General features: G+C 39.4%; 1 protein-coding gene across 5 annotated transcripts in view; it reads right to left on the bottom strand.

Annotated features, from left to right (window-relative positions):
- Nucleotides 1–518: 518 nt before the first annotated feature.
- Nucleotides 519–21,420, bottom strand: part of Trappc8 (trafficking protein particle complex 8) — an 80,791-nt gene continuing 59,889 nt past the window's right edge. For 3 of the 5 annotated variants that reach the window (XM_036204567.1, XM_036204566.1, XM_036204564.1), the window contains 10 exons: nt 19,815–20,257; nt 17,827–17,974; nt 15,538–15,634; nt 14,280–14,348; nt 14,116–14,174; nt 10,613–10,783; nt 7,260–7,361; nt 4,973–5,118; nt 3,349–3,438; nt 520–2,376 (listed from right to left, as the gene is read on the bottom strand). In XM_036204567.1, coding sequence (XP_036060460.1) covers nt 2,142–2,376; nt 3,349–3,438; nt 4,973–5,118; nt 7,260–7,361; nt 10,613–10,783; nt 14,116–14,174; nt 14,280–14,348; nt 15,538–15,634; nt 17,827–17,974; nt 19,815–20,257 — 1,560 coding nt within the window. In that variant the 3' untranslated portion in view covers nt 520–2,141. Of the gene's footprint in view, nt 2,377–3,348; nt 3,439–4,972; nt 5,119–7,259; nt 7,362–10,612; nt 10,784–14,115; nt 14,175–14,279; nt 14,349–15,537; nt 15,635–17,826; nt 17,975–19,814; nt 20,258–21,420 lie in introns of all 5 variants that reach the window. The other 2 variants (XM_036204565.1, XM_036204563.1) reach the window with 1 other exon arrangement.

Consider the following 21,420-nt stretch of genomic DNA (forward strand, 5'->3'; position numbering starts at 1 on the left):
TGGCTTCACATGCTTTCTCAACACATGCTATATTTAGTGTAATTCTTTCTCTGTGCAAGACTGGGATAGTACTGAGGATTTTAAACTCCTGCCAGAAAACCAGTTTTGCTTTTAGCCTCTTATTTATGCAGGAATTGCTGTGCAGGGTCCTGGTACCAGCCACAGCACTGCAGAAACTGGGTGCAATGATACATGTCTGTAATACCAGCACCTGGAAGGTAGAGACAGAGGATCAAAATTTAAAGGTTGCCGGGCAGTGCTGGCACACGCTTTTAATCCCAGCACTGAGGAGTCAGAAGCAGGCGGATCTCTGTGAGTTTGAGGCCAGCCTGGTCTACAGAGGGAGTTCCAGGATAGTGAGGGCTATACAGAGAAACCAACCAAACAAACAAATAAAAATTTAAAGGTCATTCTTGGCTATATAGTAAGTTCAGGGCCAATATATGTGAGACCTGCCTCAAAACATAAAATTCAACACACTACTCAACCCTTACAGATAGTCCACTGGTTTCTTTTATTGTTATGAAGTCACTATGGGTTTAACTGCTGCTGCTCTTGCAGAGCTGGGCTGACTTGTCTGAGCACAGGAGGTCCTGAGCGGCAGCCCTAGTACTGCAGGCTGTTGGGGAGGGAGGAAAGGCATCTGCCTCTGGCCTAGACGGTCTGCCTTTGCTTCCACCTTGAGCAGTTTTTCCAGACGCGTTCAGACAGAAGTATTGTGATTTGATAATCATCTGGAAATCCGTGAGGTTCTCTTAACACTGTCTATGTTCCTCTTCTCTTTCCAGACTCAACAGTTCTCTTCCCTTTCCCCTAGTTCAACCTTTTTCTCTGCTTGCTTCAATTATGTAATTTCTCCTGACTTACACATCTTGTCTTCTAAGCACCTTAAATCTGCCTGTCTCTAGGCTGTTTCTTCGGAAGGGAACAGACCCTAGGCAGAGAAGTTCCCGTGATGCCAGCCTCCCAGCTCTGCATTTTGCTCTGGATTTTGGTTACCAGTAAGAGACCAATTGGGTACTGTTTTAGAGAGCTGTTTCCTGTTCAGTTCAGAAGCTGTACTTCTTCCCAGCAGGAAGTCCATAACCAGCGCGCCTGTACAGCTGTAGACAACAGGTGCAGGAAGCAGATGATTTTCCCCCTGGGATGAGGCCAGACCATGCAGAACTGGATACAGGATCAGACAGGGAATATGCAAAGAAAAACTTCATCTGCTCTTCACGAGCAAAGGTCATGCTTCATGTTTGGACAATGGTGATGAAGCTTTCACAGGAAAATAGGCTACTGCCTACTGTACACGGTTGACATTTATTTTAAATAAAGAATATATTACGTCCTCACAAAGCTAGGTTTTAAAAAAGGCATCTAATAAATTTATACAGTGAATAGTATGTCTTTATTCTATTTACAGTAAATTTGTTATAAATATAATACACTTTTGAAAAGCTTATTTTTAACTTGAGTAGATTTATATTTTAAACAGATCAACTTAATTGTTAAAGTTATATAATAAAGAATATGATTTAATGACAAAAATCTTATTGTGAAATAGTGTGACAATAAGAGATGAGCGAGGGAATAAAGTCAAATTCCTTCCAAAACTATGTTCAAAGCATCAGAAAAGCTTTTCTTTTTACAGTTATGTATAAGCTATCGGGATACCAGACTACACGAATGCCCGTAGCCAAAGTTCAAAACCAATCTTACAGAACTGCATGAGGCGAGGCAAGGCAAGAAAACCTGTATTTGACACTCTAGACCTTCACAGTAAAGCTGGGTCTGCAGACTAATGGCTTAGTGGCGGTCTTGCCGGCAAGGACTTTCCCTCCTCAAAATCATCTCAAGAGTCATATCCCACTCCGCACGGCGCAACAGCAGACTTCGACGCTTTTCCTTTAAGACACGGCTTCATTAGTGTATGGATATGTTGAAATTCTGTATTATGCACATGTAAATTATTACCAGTTTTAAAAGAAAACAAAATGGAATTCTATTCTCAGCCCAGTGTACTGTGCGTTAACTAAGTGCCAAGTCCCAGTATTTTCCAGTGATGGACGAGAGAACTTCCGTAACAAGAGGGTATTTCAAATGCCGCTGTAAAACTAATGCCAGAGTCGGGCTCCATCTGTGACTCTCAGCAGTCAGGCATTATTGATGATAATCAGAGCAGGCATGGAGTTCTGCTGACTTGTTTCAAATACTGTAACCTGGTCCAATAACTTGGCAAATACCCTTGGAGTTCCAAGGTTATAAACACCTGTATGAACAAAGCAAGCTTTCAGTTGCAAACTCTGCGTCTCTTCACTTTTCAGCTGCAGTTTATACTGTGTCTGTCCAAGCCACGTGAATGATCCATGAGTCTCCAATGCCTCTGGACTAAAGGAAGAAGGAAACGCTAAGTTGTAAACTTTTTCTTTCACTTTTTTTTTCTCTAAAGTCTTACTAACATCTCTCCTTCATCAAATCCTTTTGTTTTGAGGATTTATAAAATGAACTATTATTAATAATACTTATTACTATTTTCTAGGAACAATGATAAAAGTAGATTATTTCACTTAATGCCCAGAATGGCATCTAGTCAACAATGGAACCTGATTTCAAACTGAGCTCTTAACCTCTTTGTTATTCACATATAAAAACAATTGTATGTAAAAGAACGCCCATGATTTTAAACTTTGTAAAACTAGAAAGTAGGAACAATCCAGTGCCCAACAACACAGCACAACTCAACGAGTTTGTGATACATAAACATGCTTGGATTTTAATGTACATTTCTGGGATATAACATGAAAACATTCATCATATGCTTCATATGACTTTTGTGTTTTTGAAGATTTATTTACTCATCTTTATGTGTATGGGTACACCGTCTGCATGTGTGTAACTGAACCACATGTGTACCTGGTACTTGCAGAGCCAGAAGAAGGTATCAGATCCCTTGGAACTGGAGTTACAGATGATTGTAAACCACCAAACAGGTGCTGGGAACCAAACACAGATCCTCTACAAGAGCACCAAGTGCTCTTGACCACTGAACCTTTTTCCAGCCCAAGATTTATTTCCTAATACAAAAATGCCTAAGACAAACCTGTAGCTCTAGAAGTACTAGGTACTGCAGTATAATCTAAACTCTTTTATTAAGTATTATTTTCAAATCAGGGTGAAAAAAACCTTTGATATTTAATAGCTTGGTAATACTTCTCTGATACCATATAAATAAATCTAACAGTGCTTGACTTAATTTTATCCATGTTAGGCAATGATTTGCATAATTTCCAAACACTGAACTGCTTTAAATAATACTAAACTTTGGGCTACAAAGTAAGCTCTCACAAAATAAATTCTTACCTTGTCGTTTTATGCCGGAGATCAACTATGACATCTACGTCAGCCTTAGAACAGTTAGAAAGTAAAAGGGTCACTGGTACTAGGCAAAGGCTGTGGAACAGAGACAGACAAAATCGCTAGTGAGACACCTTCTTCTTAAAAACTAGCTTCTTAAAATAACACAAAAACACTTAACAGAACACAAGTTCAAAATCAAATTCAAGTAAGAAAAACCTGAGTCACAAAATCATTCTAGGTACTAATTTTGTAAATAAAATACATTAATACAATCTCTCTATACTAAATATCAGAATGCATATTTTCTAGAAGGAATACTGTTAAACAAAAGTGTTGTCCCTGAATATAAATGTGGCTTAGGTTGTGCCGGCATTATGCGCCAGAGAGCAGGTTTCCCCGTATGCACCATCTCCTTTATTTAAATTACAAATGTATAGTCACAAGCCAAAGTGAAACCCCAGGAACTCACACTCTTCTGGGCCCATCTAATCCTCCAATGCTAGGTGACTCACACCTTACTGAAATGCTACTAAAAGAAGAGATGCAGATATCTGCAGACTGCCCTCACCCACCCCACTGCCCATCTCATCCTCAGACCCGGATGACATCATGGCCCCCTGACTGTTAGCCCTTTCGGGAGCACTTTAAACTGTGGACCCTCCCTCCCTCCACTACACACTGTTGAGACATCACTTCCCTCTTGATCTTCCTGCTGGAGCTGCTCCTTCCCAGCCTTCAGGTGCTCTTTTTTCCTTGGCCCACTGTTCACCATTTCTTTTCTGTCCCACCACACCCTCCCTCCCTCCCTCTGTCAGCTTTACCAAAGGGGACTTCTCCAAAACTTGGACATCAATTGTCATATACACACTGGTTCTAAGAAAACTACTCCTTATACCTGCAAGTGGGCAACCTGCAAGTCATTAGATTTACAACTTCCTACTTTAAAAACATTGTTTATACATCCAAGTTGTTTATCAAAAATATAAATAACTCACTCCCTATGATATTCAGTACTTAAAAATTCTCCAGGAAAAGTTAATTTGCAAGATGGCTTGCTGCCAAGTCTGACAGCCTGAGTTTGATACCTGGGCTCCACATGGTAGAAGGAGAGAACTCCCAAAAAATGTCCTTTGACCTCTACATGAATGCCACAGAATGCACACATACATACGTGTGTGTGTGTGTGTGTGTGTGTGTGTGTGTGTGTGTGTGTGTGTGCACGCAATATAAATAGATGTAAAAAGCCTTACGGGAATGACACAATTGAAACCTGAGTCCCACTGTTAGTCATGCTATAGGTTTGATCTGCGTCTAAAACAAACGATACAATTTTTCCCCTGGTTTTTGACTTTATTAAAAACCTTACACTTCAAACAGATGCCTCGGAAGTGTCTGGGGCAACATCCATCCTCAGTAACACTGAAGGTGTGTGTGTATGCGTGCCCCCCCCCCATACACATACACTCACAAATAATAATTATAGTAAAGGCTAAATCATTTAAGACTCAATAATATTTTAAATTTCTTTTGGCATGTGGGTTAATGCTGTTACCAAAATAATGTTAATTTTTGGTACAGTGTGTCTGTACAAGTACATAGAAAAATTTAACAAACATAACCCTCATACCTTTTTTGATGAAATGGATGATGAAATGATTCTGGGTAGTGAAGACTTGTTTTAATGAGATTAGAAAGCTGCTCTACTGATGGTCTTGTGGAAACTGTAGTGTTTTCTGGCCTGAAGAACTTCAATAGTTCCATTTCTGGAGGCTCCTGAGAATAGACAATACAGACTAGTAATGAAATGATGTTTTATAAAACTTACAGTATACAAACTTTTTAAAAAACAGTGAAAACAACCTAAATCATAAAGAGTATTTTTTTCTTTTTTTGCTATTATTTAAACTAGCAGCTACTGCCACTTACAATATAATCAGGGATAAACATTAATTTCCTGTTTACCTAACAATTCCACACATTAGCTCTGTGATCTTAATTACTTTAATAATTTCCTTATATGTAAATTTGGGTTCCATAACTAATCACTTCAACAGTTGATGTGATTCTCATTCAATAAAACTGCTCAGTACTAAGGCTGTGGATATTCAATTATCCACAGCTGTTTTAACAACTGAGGATCAAGAACTAACAAAAAAAATTCCATTTTGAAAATATATTCATTTATTTCATAGATTTAGTGTTTCAAATATATTACTCCAAAGCAAACATGTACTGGGGAACTAGCTCAGCTGGTCTAGTGCTGGCCTGGCATGAACCGGTTCAAGCCCCCAGCACTTGGGTAGTAGAAGTTAAGAGAATCAGGAACTCAAGGCCAACCTCAGCTACACCCCAAACTTGAGGCCAGTCTGAGCTACTGAATAAGGCCCCTAAATTGTTTTAAGTTTCTTTTTTTTTTTTTTTTTTTTAAGATTTATTTATTTATTATGTACACAGAAGAGGGCACCAGATCTCATTACAGATGGTTGTGAGCCACCATGTGGGTGCTGGGAATTGAACTCAGGTCCTGTGAAAGAGCAGTCAGTGAGTGCTCTTAACCTCTGAGCTATCTCTCTAGCCCCTTGTTTTAAGTTTCTTAAAGGAGGAAAGGGAACAACAGCATAAAAATTACCTAACACTGGTCATAAAGACAGCTCTACTTATTTCAAAGAGTGTCATTTAAACAACCCAGCTGATTCTACTGCATGTGCAGAGTATTTATGAGGACCAAGGGAACAACCAGCAACACTCGGGGACATACAAGCACTTCAACCCAGCATGCCTTCCTAAGCTGAGGGCACTTCACACTCTGGTACCATGAGGTCTTGCAGCTCACCTTGCAGACCTTAGAATCAGTCATTGTTCCTGGAACCCACTCTTCTTTTAGTTTCTACACTGAAATGTCCATTGAAAATTGAAGAGCTATAACATGAACAGATTTCACAAACATGACCCTAGCCTAAAGGACCTAGATGACAATAAACCACATAGGACATCTGCAGATTCCAAACAGCGGCTCTGCTTTTGACTTCTAAGACATACAAATAGTCCAGTTTACTCCAGAAAACGAAGAGCTGAGGAAAGGCAGGAGGAGCTTCTGGACAGTTGCCGAGATCTTTTTCTTAACCTCAGTCTTAGATTAGATTTGTAAGAACTCTGTACTTATGACTATCTTTAATTTTTAAAGTTTAAAAAATGCATTATTGGGGCTGGAGAGATGGCTCAGTGGTTAAGAGCACTGGATACTTTTCTAGAGGACCCAGTTCACAACCATTCATAAACCCACTTCCAGGATCCAATGCCTTCTTCCCAAGTCTGTGGGCACTGCAGGCATAGACAGTAATGGGCACCAAGCATGTACGTGGTCACATACATAGTTCTTGGGCACTGCATGCACATGGTGTTCATACATTGTCTATAGACACCAAGCATGCACGTGGTGCACAGACATATGCAGAATGTTCACTTATAAAATAAAAAGAATTCATCTAGTTAACATATTCAAGTCATCTAAACAACCTGACTTCTAAATTATACTGAATAAGGGCTAAAGGTATAGCTCAGTGGTAGAGTGTAGGTTTATCATGTGTGAGACTCAGGGTTCAATCCTCATCATAAAGTAAATAACACCAGAAAATTTCTACAAATCACCTGTCAGGAGAAAAGACATAAACAGTAGCCAGAGAAGGGTATTCAGACAAACCAGGCATGTAACACACGCCTCTAACTCCATAACCAGAGGCCGGCCCATGCAGAGGCTGCACGTCAGAGACCAGCCAGAGCAGCTAGACCCTATCTTAAACTAGAGAGGACAGAGCCGAGGGGTGAGAGGCATGGCACAGAAAGGTCACAAGCACAGGGAAGCACGACGACACGCAGACACAAGGGTCACAGCAGCCTCCCAGCAGCTGCCATACCTGTTTCTGGGACTGTGAAAAGGCTTCTTTTCCGAGAGCGCGGACAGCGACATGGTGCTGGCCTTCTACGATGAGCTGCTTGTTATCTTCGACAACGTAAGCCTGCAACGCAACCGACAGGGGTCACCTCCCGGGTCGAGATCAAGGTAGTAACAGTGATAGTAAAGTAGTAATGATCTGTCAATTAGCCACAATCCTGTGTCAGCATTTGAACCTTTATTACCTTTATCCATTCAACCAAAAAACACCTATCCCTCCCTCTGAATCTGTTGGTGTGGGTTTTTTATAAAACTTGACTGACCCAAGTATTTCAAAGAGATAAATCTTGAATTTTTTCCTTGTTTTCTCTAGACTTTCAAGAGACTTTCTCTAAACTTCAAAGAGTGTGTGTGTGTGTGTGTGTGTGTGTGTGTGTGTGTGTGTACACATGTAGGTGGGTGCCTGTCAAAGTCAGAACTCAACATATGCTGGATTCCTCAGCCACTTCTCTTACTGAACCCGGAGCTCCCTGACAGGCTTGCTTCCAGGGAATTCCAGGGATCCTTTCTCCATTCAGCACTGTGGTTACAGACACAGGCTTTTACCTGAGTGCTGGGGATTTGAACTCAGGTCCTCATGCTTGCACCGCAGGCACTTTACCCACTGAGTCCTCTCCACAGGTCCAAGAAAGACTGCTTTCTTAAGGGGATCTCGGTTAAAAACCAAGAAGTAACATTCAAGCTTCTTCACTCAACTGCCGAAACACAGACGACTAAACTGTGAATCCTGTGAGTGAAAATGCCAGGCCTCGTCAGACTGTTAAGTCCAGGACGGTCTCAAACCTGTGATTCTGTCTGAGCACCATGAGTGTTACATTATATGTGTGTACCAGCATATCCACTTTAATCCACACAATTTCTTTTGGTTTTGGTTATTTTTTCCAAGATAGGGTCTCACTGTATATCACAGGCTGGAGTGGAATCTGGTATGTAGCTCTGACCGGAATCAAACTTAAGCCTTCTGAATACTAGAATTACAGGCACATGGTACCACATCTGGCTACATGTTTTTAAAAAGGCTTTTTTTTCTACTGGTAAATAGCAAACTGAACTCATCTATTTTAAAATATTTGTCCCAATTTATAGTTTTTTCTCTCTTTTGAATTTGACTCTGTTCTAGAGAAATATGTGTCAATGGCTCTAATTTACTGTACTGTCACATTATACAAATATACAAGACTTATTTGAAGTTTTTGTTTTAATATTATTTGTTTTATGTGCATCAATATTTTGTTAGCATGTAGGTCTACGCACTGTGTACATGCCAGAAAAGAATGGTGGATGCCCTGGGACTGGGGTTGTGAGCCACCATGAAGGTCCTCTGGAAGAGCAGCCCAATACTCTTAACTGCTGACCCATCTCCCAGCCCTGACCTTTAGTTGTGTTTTCATTTGTTTGTTTGGTTGGTTGGGTTTTTTTTTGGTTTTTCAAGACAGGGTTTCTCTGTGTAGCCCTGGCTGTCCTAGAACTCACTCTGTAGACCAGGATGGCCTCGAATCACAGAGATCCACCTATTTCTGCCTCCCAAGTGCTGTGATTAAAGATGTGTGCCACCATGTCTGTCGAATTACTTGTTTTTAATAAGCTAAACTTTCATTTGATTCAAGAGACTCCCTCAGAATGCTGCAAGAGTTTCAATGCTTGAGTCCTTTCAATTTCTGTACTCACTGACTGGTGACGGATTGTCATTCGGGGGTCACACTTTTAAGTACTGCTGTCCTAAAGCACAGGACAGCCCACAGCCTGCTCAGCTCAGAACCCAGAAGTAAGGAGCTGCACAGCTGCTCATTGAACCTTTATAGGAACTCATCGATCAAGTCTTGAGACCATGTCAGACATCTTTTACATAGATGTTTCCAGGTCAACCTGAGCTACATAGGAGACCCTGCCTCAAAACAAAACAATTTGACACCCAAGATATGAGTTTGGTCCTGAATAGCTTTGATTCACAAATCCTCCCCTTCCTGGGCATGATATCCCACATGTTCAGTAGCTAGCTAGGTGTGATAACACACACCTGTAATCACAGCACTTGGGAGGTACTGGAAGGATAAGAAGTTCAAGGCCAACCTTGATTATATGAGATCCTGTCAGAAAAATAAAAACCAAAAAAGAAGGGAAAAAGTATTTTTAAATTCTCTTTAATTTACACACATTTTCTCAACTCAATATAAATGCAGCTCCAGGTATTAACTACTACTAAGCTTTGTATCATATTCTTTAATACATTTACCTCTATTTTCCATAAAGGATTACACCTTAAGTTTCTCTTTTACATATCATTAGCAGGCCATTTTTTAAAAAGTAAAATTTTCTTCCCAACCAAGATCATTGTGGATTTGACAATTGAATACAGATTATAGCACATATTACTCGAAATCTTACCTTAAATGCATCAATAGAAGAGCCTATGATTTCAAGCTAATACATAACAATACATAATAGTCATTTTAACATAAGCATATGCATTTTTATATAGTAAAAAAATAAAATTTATTTAAGCAGTGTTTCATTTGAAGTTCATGCAAAGTCAGCACAGTTTCAAAATGTAACTTACTTGCAGCAGCAATGAATAAACAAAGGTAAAAATAAGAAAGGGAGGAGAGGCACACAAAGAGAGGAATGCCACAGCACCAAGCCCAGGCTGCAGAGCTGGGAACTGAGTGCCCACACTCACAGAGCAGTCTCCTTCTCGACAGTGTCTGCAGATGCTCATGACAGTTTCGTGGAACCTGCTCTCACTGACCTGCATGGCCACAATACTCCTCGTGACACAGAGAAACAACAGTGTCTCACAGAAGAAAGCCATCTGCTTTTATTGAATTCCTTTCTTTAGACAAAAAGTCATTATGATGGAATGGCTAAAAATTATAAAATAATTTCAATATTGAAAGTGAAAATTTTAATCATAAAAAATGTGAGTATACAGTTATCCTCCAATTTGAAAATAAAATATATAAAGCTGAATATACTGGCAACAGCTTCAATCCCAGCAAAGATGGAGCTCTATAACTTCAAGTCCAGACTGGTCTATATAACAAGTTCTAAGCTAGCAGGGCTATATAATGAGACTCTGTCTCAAAAATCAAAATGAAACAGGAAAAAAAAAAACCAAAAAACAAAACAGTAATGATAACAACAACAAGGGAAGGAAGGAAGGTGGGTGGGCAAACACCCAGGCCGGGTATGATGGTATATACCCGCATCCCGCATCCCCGAAACTAAAGCAGGTACAGAGCCTGAGGCCTGCCTGCCTACACAAACAGAACGTAAAGGTCTCTAAGTGAGGTTTTCTGGCAGCATGTAGTGCACTACCTTCCATAACACGACAATGTTCAGGTCCACCTCACTGCACTTCTGAATCAGCCGCACAGCATCCTCTACAGGTTTCTCTGGATGCGCAGAAAGCGGGTCTTGTGGTTTCTTCAACTCTGAGGATAAACTTCGGTAAAAGAAATCTGCACATGGACTTGCTGAACTTATTATCTGTGGAAAGAAAAATCACCTATCTACATAAGTGTTTTAATTAAATGCCCTGTCAAAACTTACTCATTTAAATATACTCTGCCAAAATTTATAATTCTGTAACTTACATATACCCCAAAGTTCACTCATTAATTTCTTGTCTGTGCAGCTAAATATGTGAAGGCCATTTGAATACTTAAAAGATTTAGTGCAAATTATTTATAACCTTAAAAGGTGTTATACCAATGTAATCTATACTGCCATGATTTTCCAGGTGTCCAGGAGGATGAAGAAAAACTACAATTCTATAAAACAAAAGTGTTTCTCATCCATTTAACTCCCTAGAAACATCAGTCAGATCCTTGAACTAAAACTCATTTTCATTGTGGTTGTTGTTAAATAATTTTGTGAATGAGTACTTTTTGAGGTGTCTGGTTGAATTAAGAAGAAACTTATGAGGACACTATCAGGCAGCATCTAATGAAATAACATAGATAATCACTGGTATTAAGTAGCCCTTTGTATTTACCTGAAGGAAACAATGTAAGAAAAGATTCAATTTATAGGATTTCCCCTTACACAGTATACTCTCTCACAGTAAAACCTCTACATTTAGTTTTATGGATTATAATGCAAAAATCATTTATATGTAAAGCTTCACAATACAAAGTAAATATTAAATGTTAATATATGCTGGGCTGGAGAATTGGCTCAGCTGTTAAAGGATAGGCTCACAACCCCAAATACAAGAGGTCAGTTCCCAGTACCCACTCCAGCCACTTAAAAAACAAACAAACAAAACAACCCATTATTGGGTGATGTCATTCTGTACACTGTGAATGTGTGTTGCTCTGATTTGGTTGATAAATAAAACGCTGATTGGTCAGTAGCAGGTAAGAAGTATAGGCGGGATAAGCAGACAAGAATTCTGGGAAGAGGAAGGCTGAGTCAGAAATCGCCAGCCAGACACAGAGGAAGTAAGACGACAAGGCAAAACTGAGAAAAGGTACCAAGCCATGTGGTTAAACATAAATAAGAATTATGGGTTAATTTAAGTGTAAGAGCTAGTCAGTAATAAGCAAATGGCCAAGCAGTTATAATTAATATAAGCCTCTGTGTGTTTACTTGGGGGATGCGAGTGGGAGAGATCTGTCCTAACCATCCACCAGGCAGGACATAGGAAAACTTCCAACTACACACCATGTATTTTTTTTCTCTTCTGATGAACTTTTTCTGATAAAATATCATCCCCATAATTTTCTCCTTAATCTGTAGTACTTGGTGTTATTCAACCAGATACTTCAAAACAGGGTCTTTGTTTCTGTCTTCTTTGGTGCATATGTGCTATATTTTTTAACAACAAATACAACAAAAATTGAACTTTTAATATAATTTAAGGGTTCTGCTGTGAAGCCTCTAGAAATTTAATTTTTTTTTTTTTTTTTTTTTTTAAATTCTGAGAATTGAACTCAGGACCTCTGGAAGAGCAGTCAGTGCTCTTAACTGCTGAGCCATCTCTCCAGCCCCAAATTTGAATTATTTTAAAATAAAATCAAAAACTCATCCACCAGGTTTGGTGGCATAGGCTTGTAATCCCAGGAGGCCCTTCTCAAAGCACAAAGTAAAAGAGGACAGACTGGGTTACAGCTTAATGGTAGAGTGCTTGCCTAGCATACAGAGGACCCCTAAGTTTAAGCCCTGGGATCATCAACATCACAATAAACAAACAAACAAAAAGCAATGATGAAAACATACAAGTGAATACCTAAAGTACTGCTAACTCTAACATTTAAAATCACACGGAGCAATTATTGGAGCTCCGTAGCTTTGAGATATTCCTTAAACAGCTGCTTCCTCAAATATTGTCACAAAGGTGAGTAATGTGAAACTCCTGATCAGAGAAATGCAATACTTTAGAGATGTCTGGAATTGTTAAAGAACAAGAAGTCATTTCATTAACAGAACAATTATACAGGATGAGAGGATAGCTCCCCAGATGACTTCTCCAGGTTACAGCAGAGCTTGTTAAAAATGTATAAGGCAGGGAAATGGTTCAATAGGTACAAGTACTTGTCACACAAACTTAGAGCCCACATCTTAATTCCAGCATCCTTATGGTAAAGTGAAGGTGCATACAGGAGAAGCAGCCCAAAACTTGAAGTCCAGCTAGCCTGAGAACCTGCAGAACAGCAGCAGAGACCTGGGGAGACCCTCTCTCAAGCAGGGAAAAGAGAACTGCCCCCAGAAAGTGGTCCTCTGGACCTCCACACACCCACCATGGCACATATAAGCACATGTAAAATTAATTAATTAATTAAAACTAAATGTTGAAGTATGTTCCAGGCTAGAGACAAAGCTCAGTTGATAGACTGAAGGTTTAGCATTCACAAAGCTCTAGGTTCAACCTCCAGCTCCACATGGAAGGTCAGAAATGGTGACATGGTGCTATAAGCCTGTGATCCCTCTGGACATGGTCCCATAGTCCTGCGATCCTATCATGCTGACATAAACCTGTAATGCCAGCACTCAGGAGGTAGAGACAGGAAGAAGAGAAGTTCAAGGTCATCCTTGGCTATATAAGGAGTTATGAGGCCAGGCTGGACTGACATGATACCCTGTCTTCAAAAAAAATTAAAAATAATATTCCCAAACTCTACTGCAGATCACAATGGAGCTTCAGAAGTGCGGAAGAAAAGCCTTTATTCTAACAAAATTCTCTATACCTGGACATTCAAAACTAGGGACTGAACCACTACTAAGGTCTATAGTATTACCTAGAAACTGACAACCACACAGAACCTCAGTTTCCACCACAGTCCTGACAAATCAAAACTGTACCTTAACAAGATCCCAACTGTGTACTTCTTAACATTCAAAAAGCTTGCTCCAGGTGACGAATGCATATTATGATCAAATGTTACAAAATTCTGTCCAATTCCAAGACAGCCTATGTACCCAACGTTTCCAAGTCTTGGAACCACGTAATATGCCCAAATTTGAAGATGACAAATGAGCAAACAAATTTAAGCAGACTTAGAAACAGAGGTTCTAGTTAGAAAAGTGGCTGTACTTTGGCCACGTTTCCTAAACAGAAAAGTTTCCTCAAGTAATTCTGGCTTTTCTAAACTTCCTTCACTGGATATTTTCAGAGGAAGTTAGTTTTACGTAACTGAAGTGGAACAGTCCATATGGCATGCTTGGATTAAAGGTGGGTTGTAAAACTCAAATGAAGTTCATATGCTCACTATTCAAAGATAGTTATTATTAGTGACGCTACATTTTTTTTTTCAGAGCAGACAGATAAGCCAAAACTATGATTTTTACAACAAATACTAATGTGCATCTTTGCATACCTGTTCATTTCCAAAGATGATATCTGCAAAAGTATATTTTTCGGAGGACTGTGTAGCAGCTAAAAAAAACAAAAAAAACACACACAGGAAAACAAACTAATCATGTCATTGCTGTAAGATATAAAATAGACATTTAAGAAAGTGTCAAAGTAAGACAAATTTACCTTCTTTTTGTTTACATCTTACTGCCTTGAAGCAAAACTTTCCTTTCTCCCTACTGGCAAGTTTCGCATCTAGGAATAAAAGTGTTTCTCAGGTTACATGTGCAAAGCCCAATTCATTAGTCAGACTTCCTTTGTCAAAACAGAAAGCAATTCAAAATTATTTTAAAAAGGTTTCATTTGGTTGGATGTGGAGATGCATGCCTTTAGTCCGAGCATTCAAGAGGCAGAGGCAGGTGGATCTCTGAGTTTGAGGCCAGGCTTGTCTCAAAAAAAGAAAAAGAATCTTCTTTCTTTTCAATGAAATGAATATTCATTAACCACTTGAAAAGGTTAAGATTCAGACTCTTAAGATACACAAGCATATGTGACTCTATAATTGTGTGTGTGTGTGTGTGTGTGTGTGTGTGTGTGTGTGTGTGTGTGTGTGTTTTCTAGGAGCTCCCACAGTCTCAGCACTTGATCATACCCTTTCAGTATTTTTCAGTCATTTCCTTTTGGTACTTCTCCACATTACATTTTGCCACAGTGTATCTTCCTACCACTGTGTCTGGCTTTAAAAGTCTTATAGGACCAAAGAGATGGCTCAGCAGGTAAAGGTGCCTGCTACCAAGTCTGATGACCTGAGTTTAACATTGGTATCCATATGGTGGAAGGACAGAACTGACTCCCCCAAGTTGTCCTTTGGCCTCCACATGTGTGCTGTGGAAAATGAATGTTTACATGCACACAGATACAAATACAAAAGTACATAAAAGTAAAAAAAATTAAATGCTGATGTATTTTGCTGGCTACTAAAGTCTACATAAGTAGCAGCATAATTTACACTAAAGCCACAACCAATTTTTCTCCAGTAAACATGAATATGCCATGCTCTCTGATTATACAGATTTCTCCACATGTTCAGGTAACTCCTACTCTTCAAATGTGAAAGGCCCCTAGTGCTAGTGTGTTTGAACAAGTGGTCTGCAGCTAATGGTGCCTTGCTGGTGGAAGCGGGAACTGGGGCAGACAGACCCTAAGGTCTTACGCCTAGCCCCACTTCCTATCCACCCTCTCAGCTTCCTGATGCAGATGTGGTATGACCAGCTGTGTCATGCCCCTGCCCCTGTGCCGTCCCAAGGGTGGACTGTATCCCTTCACACTGGAACCAAAACAGCCTTCCTCCCTTCAGCTGCATCTTCACGTGTTTGCTCACAACAACAACAAAGTGAGGGACACAATTTCCCACGTGAAACCAGTGTGACGTAAGGGCACAGACCTTTGTTTTCAGAAGTGTTCACGGATTTATGCAGCTGCCAGTGCCTGCTGCTGCTTGACACCTGCACCATGTGGAACTCCTTCACCCCTGCTTCACTCTGTCAAGACAACAAGTCACCTGAGGTTAAAGGAACTGAGTGAGGTCAAACACTCCAGTGAGGACAACATCAGATGCTGCTCAAATCAATCAAAAGTAACAATAAAGGGTGGGGAAGGAGCTCAATGGTAGAGCACTTATCTCATGTACAAAGCCCCATTTAATTCCCAGTATAGGGGAAATAAAATAAAATAGGGGGGGCGGGGGGCAAAACACCTAGATCTGTAGGGGCTAGAGAGATGGATCAGTGGTTAGGAGCACTTGCTGAGCTTCCAGAGGACCTAGGTTCAGTTCTCAGCACCCAAATGGCTGCTTACAATAATCTATTCTGTTTCCAGGGAATCCAGCCCTTTTTTCTAGCCTCCATGGGCACCAGGCACACATATAGTTATATATAAGCAGGCAGAACATTCACATGCATAAAATAAAAATAAATCTTCAGAAATAAAATAAAAACTTTAGATGTAATATGTATTTGAAATAATTCAACAATATGTATCTCAGAAGGTTATTCAAATCCTCTAACACTCTGGAGAAAGCAACATTTTACTCAAGAAATAGATTAGTATATTATATATCCATAGTATAATATATATCCATACATAAAGTTATTAGAATCTACTATTTCTGGTAGTATTTAATAATCAAAATTATTTGTAAGCCAGGTATGGCAGTTCACATCCAATCTCAGCACTTGGGAGGCTAGAACAAAAGGACCACTGTTTATGGAGAAAATGCATCAGAAGAAATAAGTGTCATACCCTTTCTTTCTTTCTTTCTTTTCTTTCTTTTTTTTTTTTTTTGAGAGAGAGAGAGATCTAGTCTCACTGTTTATGGGCTATATCTCAAGTTCTAGACTTCTCGGGTTACAAAATGAGACCCTGACTCAAGTGAAACAGAATAAATCGCTTGTGGACTTTTAACTAAAACTATGACACTTTCTGAGCTAGGGAAACAGTTCAGTTGGCCTAGCATTCATGAAGCCTCTATAAGACAGATTTGGTGATATATGCCTATAATCTCAGTGCTCAGGAGGTAGAAGCATGGGCTTAGAATTTCAAAGTAGGGCTGGAGAGATGGCTCAGAGGCTAAGAGCACTGGCTGCTCTTCTGGAGGTCCTGAGTTCAATTCCCAGCAACCACATGGTGGCTCACAACCATCTGTAATGAGATCTGGTGCCCTATTATGGCATGTAGGCATACATGCAGGCAGAACACTGTATACACAATAAATAAATAAATCTTAAAAAAAAAAGTTCAAAATAATTTTCAACTACAGAATGTTTGAGACTAGATCTCTCTCTCTCTCAAAAAAAAAAAAAAGAAAGAAAAGAAAGAAAGAAAGAAAGGGTATGACACTTATTTCTTCTGATGCATTTTCTCCAGAAATATCTCATTTTCGAAAAGGTGGGGAAAAAAAATAACAAGCAATTAGCTGGACACAGTGACACCTGCCACTTGCCTATAATCCTGGATCTCAGGAGGCTGACAAATTCAAAGTTACCTAGACTAATACACAGGTGTCACTATGGGAGGGAGAGAGGGGGGAACAATGAAAAACTCTCAAACTAATGTGTAACTTAAACTGTATATAACTGTTATGTTCCCTTAAATGAGAGCTAATCTGACATTAGAAATTACTAACATTTTCTTTCTCAAATAATGAACATAGTCCTGTGAAAATCACCAACATTTCAGTACAATAAACCTCAATGTTTCTTAAAAAGTCATTTCATAGACTTAGGAACTAAAAGCAAGCATTACAGAACTAATAACATTTGATAAGTATCTGAACTGATCAACATGAGGCTTCACAATCACCTTCTTGACTTTGGAGTGTACAGACAGAAATGTCTTTTATAAAGGGAATGGTACTGTCAGGGCATGTGAGAACAGAGTTATTACGTTAATGCGGAATGTGAAATCCTCACAGAATGACACACACTTTATTACCTCTCAGACTGTCTCACCAAATACTACCTACACCTGACACTGATGTACCATACTACTATCAGCAGATCCTTTCACAAAATGAAACCCAGTGGAGAATTTTAACAGGTTTTTATACTAGACTATATGAATAGTTCTAAAATCCCTATTTACGCTAAACTATAGGAGGAAAAAAAAAAACATGTGCCAAAACCAAACATTTCTAAATACACTTTAAACAAATTTCAGCTTTAAAATAACTTACAGTATTGGTATTTTCCACATCCACAAAGACTAGCATATTGCCTCCCCTGCCTTCTTCATCTTCAAGTGAATTACTTCTGCAGACAGTTGCTCGCACGTTCAAAGACCGGCTAGTACAAATAACTGCAGTGTGTCTTAATATTCTGTGTCTGAAGATTAAAAACACATGCAAACTGAATCTAAGAGTCTCTCCCGATGTTACAAATCTCTAAATCTAAATAAAGACCAGAAACATAGGAACTTCCAGGATAGCATATAACCAGAAAACAAATTATAGTTAGACTAAGTTCAACTGTTTCTTCTCAATTTGGAAGAAAATTAACAGTAATCCTGGCTCTAGGCTTTTCACCTGCTCATCAAACCATGACATAGTAAAAACCACCCTCACATAAAAACAGATACATCTTCTCTCTTTAAAGTGGTCCCAAAGATGTTCCCAAATGTACGGTAGCACACACCTTTAATCCCAGTACTCAGGAGACAGAGGTAGAATGCTCTCTGTGAATTTGAGGCCAACTTAGTCTACAGTGAGTTCCAAGCTAGCCAAGGCTACATAATGAGATCCTGCCTCAAAATAAATAAATAGGTCTCAAAATTAAAACTACCAATAAAACCACAAGTTAATTTTTGTCTTAATTTGTGTATTTATGTGTGCACATATGTATGGGTATCCAAGGAGGCCAGAAGAAGGCACCAGACTACCAAGAACTGGATTACACCCAATATGAATGCTGGGCACCAACCATGGGTCCTCTGGAAGAACAGCAAGAACTCTTAACCACCGAGGCACATATTCTCAGGCCTGAAACCTCAACTTCTAACTTGGTATTCAAAACTGCACATTTCAAATGCAATGTCTAGTATTTAAGCCAAAGTCTGTGTTGCTTCAGGGTGGCCTTATATTCCTGATCTTGCCTTCATCTCCCTGATTACAGGCATGTGCTACCACATCAAACCCTGCTTGACCTCTTTTCCATAGTTTGTACTGTGGCAAAAGCATTCAGTTCTTCTTCTAACTGGTAAACCACTATTCATAAATAAAGGTGCCCACTGAAGTGGTTGACTCCAGAATCCATGTCCTGAAATCTCTCTGCCCTCTGAAGCCCATTTCCCTACCTCAGCTCTAAAGCTTCCCTGGCCAGAGTGCTGCTGTGTCTATCCTCTTAGAAGTATCCACATTACTAAGAACCCAAAATGAACCATCATCTTAAGGAGAATTCACATTATTAAGGCTCCAAACTGTACCATTACTTCAAGTATTTTCCTATTTTTGTCCTTATGCTGTTTCATATTACATTTAGATATCCTACAGAATAAAACAAATGTTAATTTTATAAAGATGGTAGTAGTATTTGAATTCTGCTGTGAAACATGGAGGCCTGAAGTTGTACAAAACAGTGAGATTGGAGATCTTAAGTGATTGTCCACTGGAACACCACTGCACACACATGTCCCATACATACCAAAATCATATTCTTACAAAAGGATGCTGTACGGAAGGGGACTTGATATACACATAACACAGCACTTAAATCTATTAAAGAATCAGTAAGTTTATAGACTTTAAAGTAAAAAAAATTTTGAGTTTTTCACTTTCTATTTAAAAAAACACAACAAAACTTCATGTAGCTATTTCTTTCCATTCTTAGCTACCTAGAATTAAGTTATAATTATAACAAATTCAGATATAAACATTATACATAATTTGAGAGACAGTATCTTTTTGTTTCTTTGCTTGCTTGTTTTTTGTTTTTCAAGACAGAGTTTCTCTGAGTAGCTCTGGCTGTCCTGGAATTTGCTCTGTAGACCAGGCTGGTCTGGAACTCAAGTGCTGTGATTAAAGGCATGCGCCGCCACCACCCACTCAGGAATGTGGTGACTTCTTAGTAAATGATGATGTATAATATATTAACAAGTACCAACTATTTATTCAAATACGCAAACACATTAAGTACAGATCTTACACTTTAAAAGTTTTAAATTACCCACCGTCTTTTAGGCTGCTTTTTAACACTTTCATAGTAAAATAAAAAGTTAATCTCATGGACACCCTCTTCGTCTGGCCCACGAAGCCACATTGGCAGCTGGACAGAAGCTCCGGGAAGCAGCACGGAATCAGGAAGGGGGACGGGAATGGCCTCCGGCTGCTGTCCGGTGCTGGTCCCAAAGTCTCCAGAAGACGCAAAAGACACAAGTGCCGTGCCTGCTGAGGCAGGGCCTGTAACTACCGTCTTGTAAGCACTGCAGTTTTCAGATGCGGAAGGGCTCAGTGGTGTTAGAGCAGCAGTATTGACCCCAAAAGTGAAGAACTCTGGACGTTTAGACACAACCTTCAATCCAGTCAGAGGACATTTGCTGACATTGACAAATTCGACATATGCTTTTCGGATTTCTCCACAGAGCAGCCCTGTAGGAAAATGTATAAAGAACACCTGCATTGGAGGGAAAAAATATTATTACACTGTTAAAATTCTGAGCCTCTGATGAGCAATGCTGAAAGAGACTGTTTTCTAAAAGAACAAGTTATTTCATAGTTCTATCTCTGAATCAAGCATCTAATGTTATTTTCCACTCAGATTTTAAATTTTGAATTTAAAATACAAGAACAAGATGACTAATTTGTCAAACTTGCATGACTATGTAGATTATGGACAAGTTACAAGCTATTTTAAATGACTCTAAAAATTAGATGAAAATGAGTCTTGTAATGGTTTATCACTGTCAAGTTTAAAAGTATCTAACTGCATCAGTAAATAACCATGGCTGTCACAGGAGAACACAGAGATCCATGATTCCATATTCACAGCTTTAAAATCCGAAAGTTCCACACAACCCAGGCTTTTAGTAACTCAATGGGGGCAAATGAAGAATTTTTCAACCTGTGGATAAAACTAGGCATAAATGAGACCACTCAAATGCTAAGAAACCACGACTAGAAACTTAATGACTTCCTAGTGATTTAACACACAACAGACAAAATCAAACTCTTGAAAACATACCCCAGAACTCACATAGATGGCCTCTGGTCCTAATTTCAACCCCAAACACATTCTTTACAAGACTGGTCAGCCAACACTAGTTGTTTCTACAGAGTTAAGAAGTGGCCTCCTTCCAAACATCACACTCAGATGCACAAGGTTCAAACTGCCACACAAGAACAAACATGAGATATAAAACAAGCAGTTCTAAACATAGGATGGATGGGAATTGAAAAGCCACTAAGTTACACAAAGTTTCAGCCAATGACAGTACCTGGTTCATGTAGTGAGTTAGGAGGTTTCCTAAGGTTAGAGGCTTAGAACTGGGCCTGAGAATAAAGCTCTATCTATAACTGTGAGTCATCTGAGAGCACAACCTGCTGCTAAAGCTAGGGAAACATCAAGGAAGAGGGGTAGGAAGACGGGAAGAGCCAGAAGACCAGGTGTCTGCTATTGGTGTTTTCTATATACGACAGAGAAGTGCAGCCATGACTTCCCCACACTGTGGTTGCCTGAACAAGACCAGCAGAGTGACAGCACCAGTTAATATGAGAACACTGACAGGTGTAGTTAGAGTTTTCCTGCCTGGCCCAGTCAGGACAAATCTCTCTTACCCG

Source organism: Onychomys torridus, chromosome 13 (genome assembly GCF_903995425.1).
Source record: "Onychomys torridus chromosome 13, mOncTor1.1, whole genome shotgun sequence".
NCBI lineage: Eukaryota > Metazoa > Chordata > Mammalia > Rodentia > Cricetidae > Onychomys > Onychomys torridus.